Source organism: Chaetura pelagica, unplaced genomic scaffold (genome assembly GCF_000747805.2).
Source record: "Chaetura pelagica isolate M959 unplaced genomic scaffold, ChaPel_1.0 scaffold453, whole genome shotgun sequence".
Taxonomy (NCBI): domain Eukaryota; kingdom Metazoa; phylum Chordata; class Aves; order Apodiformes; family Apodidae; genus Chaetura; species Chaetura pelagica.
Window position 1 is genome coordinate 859,633 of NW_009952879.1, and position 10,666 is coordinate 870,298.

The 10,666-nt window shown below is 37.6% G+C and overlaps 1 protein-coding gene across 1 annotated transcript in view; it reads left to right on the forward strand.

Annotated features, from left to right (window-relative positions):
- Positions 1-10,666, forward strand: part of MEGF11 (multiple EGF-like-domains 11) — a 200,643-nt gene that overhangs the window by 1,498 nt on the left and 188,479 nt on the right. The window contains exons 2-4 of the mRNA XM_009995285.1: positions 2,270-2,393; positions 4,869-4,970; positions 5,713-5,813. Of these exons, the coding sequence (XP_009993587.1) occupies positions 2,278-2,393; positions 4,869-4,970; positions 5,713-5,813 (319 nt within the window). The 5' untranslated portion in view covers positions 2,270-2,277. The remainder of the gene's footprint in view (positions 1-2,269; positions 2,394-4,868; positions 4,971-5,712; positions 5,814-10,666) is intronic.

The window sequence follows — 10,666 nt, forward strand, 5'->3', positions numbered from 1 at the left end:
AACATACTAGATGTCATTACTGGATTTTTTTTATGTTGGTTTTTAATATATGTACTCTATTTTTAGAGTTTTTTTCTGAATCTTGTAATAGCAACCATTCCATTTTGGTTTGAGGTCTTTTTTATTAACAGTGATCAAAGTGAAATATTTCATTTGAGTTAGAAAAAGAGACACTTGAGATGAATGAGGTTCTGCTCTATTTGGAGCATTGGATGTTTCTGATATATGATCTGACTTACAAAGTTAGAAAATTAATTGCACAAAGCAATTCATTTATAAACAGATAATAAAACAGCATTATCATTAACATTCAGAAAGCAAGTTTGAATCTCATTCAAATACATTGTAAACAAATATTCTGTGTGCAATTAAGGCTTGTACAATTTTTTAGTGTTCGGTTAATACATTTGCTGATACATTGTTTTTTTAAGAACAAATTGAGATCTCTGAGAACTACAGAATTAGGATAGAGGGCTGCTTTAGTTAAATGTGAAAAAGCTCCCTTTCTTTAGGTAGAAGTCAAGCAGCCTTTCTGCCTCTAATTCAGGGATAAACCCAGGTTGGTGATGTTCTTGAGAAGTTCACACACTGAGCACAGAACTGTGTTTAGATTTAAAAACCCCTCTCTTTGTAATTTGTTATTACTCAAATAGAAGCTAGTGTAGGGCATTAAAGGCATCTTTTGAAGATATGTAATTTTGTTGATCCTGATGCTTGGTAGCTCACTGCTGTTGGTACATGTTACATTGAAAGAAAACTCAACTCTCCGACAGCTCTGATTTTTTTGAACAGCAGGTTTGTTGGACTTTCATCCCATGTGCACTTGCAGTTCAGCTGTTCAAGACACTTTCCTCCATGGAGAGGTGGTGTATAGGACAAGCGCAGCAAATGTCTTTTCAATCAACAGGATTCTCTCTCATGTCCCTTTCTCAACAGCCCTCTTTCACTTCCAGAGCAGGATTTTGCATTGTTGCCAGGGGACTTTGAAAGAGCAACAGGTCACTCAGACTTAAATCCATTTCGTATGGAACATTAACATTAAATCATGTTAATTAACATTAATATGACTTACGTGGCTTAAGACTTATCTTTGGGTTTAGCAGAGCTCTAGGAGTAATTCAAAAGATGAGCTATTATTCCCAGTGGGATCCTGACTTCAAATCCACTCAAGGCAATGGGTGTCCTTGATCTAGCTTAGGAGGCTCTGAATCAGGAGGAAATTTCACATCAGCTTTCCTGGCTAATCTTTCTTCTGCTCTTCATTCTGCTTTGTGATAACCTCTTTATGCTGGGCTGTGTATCAGTGCCATGCAGAGCCAACCCCTTAACATCCCTTTTGCTGTTCTGGACAATGAGGCAATAAGCCATGTGGGTTTTGGATGATCATTGATCTATTTTTGGGGCAATCTTGTTGCCAGGAATAATTTATGGGACTTTTGGTTTGGATTGTGTGTTTATGTATGGAAGTAAATGCTTGTAATGGATATTTTAAAATATTTTTTTCCTGACTTAACATTTAACACATTAACACTTCTGATGTCATTGGGGGCCTCTAGGCAAACACCACGACTTTGGTTTCAAAGCCCCAAGTGAACAACAGGTAGGTACAAGTTTAACAGATGAACTGCAAGATCACGAAGAGACCACATTTAATGAATTTTATAAGGTCTATTCCCAACTTCAATGCAAATATTTTTATTTGATATATAGTGTTCTGCATAACGAACCCAATATGTTGACCTCTGACATTCTAAGTGATTCCCTCATCTGAGAATTAAAAAGTGAACTGTTTTTTCTTCAGTCATGTAATAAGCATAGGTCTCAGATCTAGCCTACTGTATTGACACATGTAGAACCCACCTAAATAAATCAAAGGGGGGTATTTGAGTATTCTATTTTCCTGTAGGTTGATGGGAGACTAAATTGTTTTAATAGCTCAGTTATTTATTCTGTCAGTGCAGACAGATCTAACAGTGATCATAATCAGAAATGTTCTTTGGAAGAATCATTGGGGCTATCAATATCTTGGCTGGCTTAGTCATCAAATTCATCAGTTTTAATAGGCTTAGATGTATTAATTCATTTCAGAATGATTTTGCACTATTTAAAAAACATTTACTGTTTAGTTGATTGAATTTTCAAGTATTTCACTTGGTAAATAATTCCAAAGTATTTGGATTTGCACAAAAGAAAGGATGAAAGGCCTAAAAAGATGGTGGTTTTTTTTCAAAATTGTCTTTAATGTTTATGCTTTCTTTTCTTTCCCTAGATACAACAATGGTGGCTCATACACTATTCTGGTGGATTCTAAAAGGGCTTATTCTGCCTTTTTTGCTCAAAACTACTCTGTCCCTAAACCCAGATGATCCAAATGTTTGTAGTCATTGGGAAAGGTAATGTGTAGCATGCCAATTTATTGATTTTTTACTAGCCACTTCAAATTTTTACATTTAAAAGGCAAAATGAGCCATCATTGGCTAAATACTACTATGCCTCAGAAAAGAACATGGATTTGTATAAAAGAAGTAGCACTTTTGGGTACCTTTGGGGATTTGGATGATCCCGAGGGATTGGTTCTAAAGTTAGGGCAATACACCACACACCCCGGAGTCTGCTCAGCCCTATTTTGGAAAGCTCCTCCATAGTTTCAGCTGGAGGACTGCACAGATTTGTTTCCATTTATTATGAAGAGATTTAGAGAAATTATGGCCTTGTTCTGTCTGACTTTTTTCTGTTTGCTGTTGTCAAGCAAGACTGTTAGAGATTTCAACTAAGTTTTAAGGTTTGTTCTCTGTGTCCTGAACTTTGTGGCTCTATCTGCCAAATTCGTGTCAACATCAAAGAGAATCTGCATGAAAGCACTGAGAATGAAAGGCCCTGATAATTCTTTTTCTCTCTATTGTTACAGTGTCCTAAAAGTGGATCCGTGCAGGACATTTCCTGTGGTACACAGAGACCCACTAGCTTTGAAAAGCCGCATGTTCATGCAGGGTCTATTTGCAGAGGCTAAAGTTCCTGTACTCTTAATTTTAACCTGCTAAATTTCCAGTCTTGTTTCATGGTTTAGTTCCACACAAAAAGGAATTACAGTACAATTCAGTGAAACAAATCCCTTAAAAAGAGCAAAAAGAGAAGAATACTTTAGTGGCACTATGTTTTGACTTCAGAGACCTTAATTAGAGAACTAACTGCTTTTAGGTAATTCACCTGCAAAGCAAAGTCTGTACAGGAATAGAGTTTTGCAGTCTGTGTTGTGAGGTGAAGTGCATTCAGAACACAGGAATAAAATATTGATTTTGTCTGTAGAAAGTCAGCAACCTAGAGACCCAATCAAGGAGAAACAAAAATTAAATACCAAAATTGATTGGTTGTACTGACCAAGATGACTTTGTTACTTAGATGTTAATAAATCAAAGGGAAAAGATTGTTAGGGCAATTATTGGATAACAGGCAGGATCATAAAATAATAACCAACATTTATGAGTGTTAGTGTTTTATATTAATACTGAGCAATGGAAATATTTTACATTTAGGCTTTAGTAGAGGTAAAAATGTTGTCAAACCCAGCAAATTATGATAGAGGGCAAAAGAAACACCAAGTAGAATCTTGGCTTGTCTAGAAGCTGCATGACAAGCAGGGCAGTAATAGCTCTATCTTCAAGTTCAAGCCAATCAGACCTTTCAAGCAAGTATTTTGGGATTCCCTTATGGCTACAACCTCACAGGGCTTAATCACATCAGCAGTCCCATTGATGAGACCAAAATCACCTGGATGATTAAGACAATCAATATAATGAATGAGTTGGGGGATCTAACTCCTGGGTCTTGACCCTGTCTAGAATGATTTCAGTATTGTTCTCCGAAGATATTGTGGATCTGATAAAGTAGAGCCTGCTACCAGATCAAAACCTGAGATTATAAGTCCCTTAAGCACTGCACACACTGCAGGGCAATACAACTGAGGCTAACAAGTAAAGGAGATTTCTGTATCATGCGAGAGGCCTGGACACTTTAAATAAAATTACAGTAATTCACAGAGTACCTGTTGCATGAACAAGTACCATTTTGGGAAGGAAATTGCTGAATTCTTCATATTATAGAAGCTCTGTGCTTTCTAATTAATTTGCCCACATTTTGTTTATACACATTCATTTGTACAGAGGGGGGTAATCCCATTCTAAGCACATGTTCCACATCTGCATACCAGTTAACTCATGTTAAAATTTTCAGGTAGTTCTGAGGTTATTTCTGCTTCAAATTAGAGGGATTACATTTGTGCAGCAGGAAAATAAACATTCTTCAACCTTTTACAAATGATCCTGTTCGGTTGGTGCACCCAATATTTGAAGTAATGATACTGCTTTATCAGAATATGAAATGTGAGCATCCCATCATGCTGTAAACTGCTGCAGAACGGAGTTAATGTGAGCTCTTGTTAGCACTGTGGAATGCAAGCAAAAAATATCAGTCCTAGGCAGGAAGGCAGCTGAGACATTTTAAAACATGCTGCTTTCCTCTCTTTTTAATTTTGCACTATCAAGTTAACCATGTAGCCTTTTCACCTTCTAAGCTACCATGAATTTTAGTAACATTTGTTCCTCCCCCAGAAGGCAGTGGTTTATTACTCAGACTGAAATCTCTCTCTGCCTATTTCAGTCATGCAGCCAAAGTCATGCATTTCCAAAGTTTTCCAGAACAGCTGTGGTTGAAAGAAGCCCTTTTCTGGTTTTGGAGAACACCCAAAGTTTCTAAGATTATTGATTTAATTAGTTTTCATACTGGAGTTACATGAGTAGCATATACAGGAACCTGAAGCTTTTCACCTTGCAACAAACAGCCTTTCACTTTCTTTCTCTGTCTCCTCCCAGCTACGCTGTGACAGTCCAGGAGTCTTATGCTCATCCTTTTGATCAGATCTATTATACAAGATGTACTGACATACTGAACTGGTTCAAGTGCACTAGACACAGGTAAGAGCCAAGTCCCAGATATTTTAGTTTTATTTTGCCTTTTCATGTCCTCACATAACCTTGTAGTTATCCAAGTTTTTGTGGTAGTCTCATACCAATATGTAGGGGAAGATGTATTTTAGTACAGTAGCCAGGGTGTTTGGCATCCCAGGTCCTTGATTGAAGTAGAGATTTTTTGCATGAATAACTCTAGAAAAGCTACAGAAACATGCTTTAAATACTGAACTGGGACTATCATGTCATTTTTCAAGGCATGAATGCCTTGGAAGCATAAGCAAGAAGGAAGAAATCACTTGGGGTTAACTGCATATTTAGCTGGAGACACATGAAGAGCAGTTTCTATTGTGGCACTTTCTTGTGTAGCACTTTGCCAGAGTGCTCTCCCTAGAAGGTTCTCTTCATTCCATTCATGATAGCTGACCTTGCTGATATGCAGAAATGAATCATTTATTCTTGAAGAAACTCCTTGCCCTTGCTTTAGGACTGGGGAAATGTCTTAAGATAGGAAGGGCTCTGGTGTTTGACTGTCATGAGTACTGTGTTCATAATACCAGTTATATTTCAATTTCAAAACAAGTATTGATTTATTTTATATATTATTGTGGCTTTTAATATCAAAAGCTTTCATGCATTTTAAAACAATTATTGAAAGCTATCCTTACTATAATTTTACACAAATATAATTCCAGCAGCAGGCATTGATTTTCAATATTGTCAAATGGCTTTCTGTCTTGCAATTTAGGATCAGTTATAAAACAGCCTATCGAAGGGGACTAAGAACCATGTATCGGAGGAGGTCACAGTGCTGCCCTGGATACTATGAAAGGGAAAACTACTGCATACGTACGTACCAGCCTTTCATTCAAAAGGGACAATTGAAAATAATGTTTGCAGGAGCTGTACACACATTAAAGGTGTATTGCAGCAGTCATATCAAGGGCTGGTTTTCAGAGCTGCTCGGAACCTTCAGGTCCCGCTGGTTTCAGTCAGAGCTGCAGATACAGAACAGCTCAGGGCATTTCAGGGATGTGCATTTCAAGCACCTAGTGAAGTTCTGCTGAAATTATTGAGGAGGGAGTTAATCAAGTTCCTGAGTGCTTTCTTGAATTAGACCTCACTTTGGGGAGTAATTTATGCAAGTGTGCATCAAAAAGAATCAGAGGAACTGAGACCACTCTTACAAATGATTTATTACAGGGTATAAGAAGCAGAGTAAAGTTTCTGCCTCTTAACTTTGAAAGTTCTTACTCCTGGTCAGAACAGTTAAAATCTTACTGCATTTCATGCAGTTCCTGTCAATAATTTTACTCTTTTTTTTTAAGGCTTTGCAAATGCCAGAAAAAACATTGTCCTAATTGCAGTGTGTAAGTAAATAAAAGTCTGTGGAGTGTGTCAGGCGAGTCCAAGGGGGACAAAAAGTGAAACGGATCTTTCAGCAGCTCCTAAGGTCTTTTTTTAATTAAAAATGTCCTGTACATTAATGTCACGTGTTTCCAGTATTGCAGCTTTCCAAGTATTCTGATGTGGAATGTATTTGCTACAGTGCTCAGAAGGAGAGGGGAGCTGGGGATCTTGTCTACATCTTGTTAGAATGGGATTATGATACAAGAAAAACACAAGGGGTTTTGATTAGCATCAGAATCCAAATTTTATTGACAGGTTTCAAATGCCATAGAATAATTTAAATGTGAAAATGATAGAATTATCCAGCTAACTTTAGATGTCTTGACAGGGTGCTTTAAAGATATTTCTATATAGTCCTTTCTGGAGGTGTTATCTGAGTACCTATAATGTACTTAGTTTGTACTATGTGAGCACCTCAAAAATCCGAATTGATTCCAATCTCTGCCTTTGACGTGGAGGGAAGGAAGCTCCAGCTCTGTGGAGAAGGTTCTCCCCACCCAGCCAGCTCTTAAAATCTATTCCATTAGCAATCATGGAAGCCACTACAGCATGGGGAGGAGAGAACACATCCTGCAGTGAGTCTGATGATCAAAAGAAAGTTTGATTAAAAAACAGTGTGTAGATTAAAAGCTAATTGGTTCTTCTTTTGTTAGTAGCAGTCTTTATTTCTTGGAAAAGTTAAATAGCTTTGTAATTAACAGTGACCAGAGAAGGCTGAGTTTAAATCTCTATTAATTACTGTTTCTTGGACTTTAAAGCAGGAGTGAAGGCTTTCAGCTGCTGTTTTGATCTTTTCCCTTCTCATTTATTCTTTTTTTAAAGGAATGTCAGATAGGTGTTTTTATCTGTGTCCTTCTATTGGGACTTACTAGATGGATTAGATCTAATAAAATCTACCCTCAGTTCTAAACAATCAAGTTGACCCAGAGCTTCTTGCTCTTACACTGTGTCTCTGGTGTCTTCTTTGCCCTTTTGAGATCTTCACGTGCTACTACCCCATAAGATATGGAATTCAGGCACAAGGTCAAATAATTGTTCAATGGTTATTATACATCTGGCCAGCCCATTACCTTGGTTTAAACAGTTACATGGGTTAAACAGTTTTGGGATATGAAATTGACTTCTTAGTGCCAATAAAGGGCTTTGAATATTTTTGGGTTCTAACAGAATTCAGAAAATGCCTCCTAAAAAGTGCTGCCAATCTACATCTGCATTATTTTTTTGCGTTGATGTCTTAGAAATAGTCACTACCACTCTGGTAGTTTTGTGAAACTATTGCCCTTCTCTGAAAGTTCTTAGACATGACATAGCTTTTTGCTGAGCTGTCCCTGAAAACAAACAGCATAGTCTGAGTAGTAAATCAGAGCAAATACGATTTACTATACTTTGTATGCTAAGGTAAGTTTTTGACAGAGGAAATGCATAAACTGCAGGAAATACTTTTTAAAAACAAGCACAGGATTCAACTGCCTTTCAAGGTTTTCGTAAGGTTGTTTTAAAGCTATATTGCCTGGATTAGTATCTGTGGCAGACAAAGCATCTCTGAATACTTTGCTGCTCAAAAAAAAAGGAAAGTCAAGGAATATTGCATGGTAATATTTTGCTTCACAATTTTTGCTCGTTGAGCAGATGGTAATTGAGTACTTCCCTTTATGAATACGTCAGGTGGAAAGATCCCCAGTAAACTAAATGGATACATCTTTGTCTGAGAGACCAATCCTTTGTTCAGTCTGTCCATTCTAATCTTATTCTTGCTCTGCAAATTTATATAAAAGAGACATTTCTTCTAGGTAACAAAGGGTCAGAGACCTAAGCATCAGTGAAAAGGCAGATGAGATGGGACTACAGGCAGCACATACTTATATCTGACTTTTTGGAAGAGAAAACAACCCTGAAGCACAGTTGGGAATTCACCTTCACAGATTGAGATATTTTAGCTTTTAACAGTTTTGTTTTTCACTCTCATACCTTACACTCTTCTTCTAACATATAAATCTATGCAATGTGACAGGGTGCAATAATGACAGGATTAGTGATTTAACAGTCTTATTTGCTGCCATTTATTTGTCATTCAAACCTGCCAAAATTCAGTAGAGTTATGGATTGACCATTTCATGGTTCTTTCCTTTCTTGGCCAAGATATTATTATTGATCTCAGATTGTTTCTCAACATTCAGCTTTCCACATTACAATAGCCACAACCATCATCAGGGTCCTTGACTTTGACAAATCTTTCTGTAGAGAAATTCTTGGTCTCACTGGTTGAATCTCAATTTGTCACTTAGAGTGGTCACTCAGGCAGAGGTTAGGGACATTATTATATCTGCATGTAGTTATTTACTCATCTTTTCAGCTGCCTGGTTTTTGACACCTTTAATGAATTTCTGAAACAACTGAGGAATGTTCTTTTAGTAGTTTGTGAAAATATGCAAATTTAGGACCTGAATGTTTCAGGATTTAAAACAATATGTCATAAATTCTTCAATTCCAAAAGAGATTCCAGCTCCATGGTGTGATGTGTGCTTTTAGCTGGTGGCAATATGAACATTCATACCTCAGGGTTGCACTCAGACTTACATGGCTGCATGTCTGGTGTAGTTTTTTGTCATCTCTGGAAAGGCTGCCTGATTGGAGCCATATGGCTGGATTGTTAAACATCTGTACCACAGGAGGAACTATCCAGAGCTTCCTGCCATCTGGATGAATTACTCTAGTTGCAGTTCAGTGCATATGTTACAGCAGCACAACGACACAGCGAGGGAGTGTTCTTATAATGGGAAGCAAAATAATAGCTTCTGTGATCAGTGCAAAAGTTGTACTCTTAGAAAATGTTGAATCAGCAGCTTCAACTTCCTGAATATTCATAATGTTTGCTCATCTGTCAGATTTGTTGATTATTTTCACTTTATAAGGTGGTAGCTCATTAATGTCTTAGAAGAAATGTTGTCCCCCTTTTTCTCACCTCAATTTCAAATTCCTCATGGTGAGCATTTCTGTAACTTAAAAATATATTGTTTGAAAACTGCTGGACTTGGGAAATATATATTTCTTATCTTTATAGACACATTAAAGCTGGTGCTAGTGCTTTCTCTAAGAGCTTTCCTGCTACATTATTCAAGTACGACGTTCTGTACCTCAATAAAGCACCATAAATTAAGAGAACTGATCTAGCAGTACATAGATACTTTGCATCAGGGGACATTCTTTTTCTGGTTTTGGATGTATGAGTGCGAGAAAACCATGTGCAAAGCCATTCTGCATATAGGGTTATTAATTATAGAGTTGAAATGACATTAGGAGACACTTTGAAATTTCTCCTTTTATATGCATTTGAGATGAGTCCATATATCTTTTTCTGGTGATGAATATGAGAAAAATTATTTGAGGCCTGTGTTCCCATCTGAGGGGAAGCTTGCACAGGAATTAAGAAATTCTGCTTCTAGTCATAGTTGTCATAGTCATAATAGCAGCAACATTCTTGCCACTGTGTGGTGACTGGGAGGAATCTGTTTTCTATTGAAATGGAAGTGGATTGATAGGAGAGCAACAGAAGAACCATGCAACAGAACTGATTATTTGCATGTAACGTCTGCCACACTGCAGAGTGTAACCTACGAGTCATGTACCCATATCTAAAACACTGTTTTACAGAGCACAGTGGAGCAGGCCACAGCCCTGCAATCAGCAGAGGCCTTTGCATGCCCATTCTGAGCATCTTGGGAGGCAGGTGTGTCGGGACAGGAAGAGGAAGACCAGCCTTATAAGTAGGTCAGTTCATTTTGTGGCATAGATGGGGCCACTGGGTTACTATTTAGCCTAAAGATAATGGAGAGACCTCTTTGATGGGAAGGTGAAAAAATCAATTCTCATTTCCCATCCATCATTTTGTATTTGCCATCAGCTTCTGGATGCTGATGGGTTTGCAAAGATGCTGGTGGGGATTATTAATGAAACAAGGGAAGGACTTGTGGAAGAAATGCAGTAGGAGGAGGAGAAACAAAATGTTCATACAAAGGAATGAGAATAGCATAAAGGTGGAAAGGAGGGCATGCTGAATCTATATAATGTCTCAAGGGGCTTGATAAATATCAGAGGAATAATTATGCAGGCATTATAGTTAGAAAAACATTTATACTCTTCTTAGTGTAGCAGTAACAGAGCTTTTGTGGCTGCTTTTGGTGATCTCAGTTGGATCAGTATAAAAGAATATTGGGGATTCTGACACATGAGGCACTGGTTTCAGGGCTACTCATGGTATTCATGCTAATGGCCCAGATGCCTAGAAGCTTCAG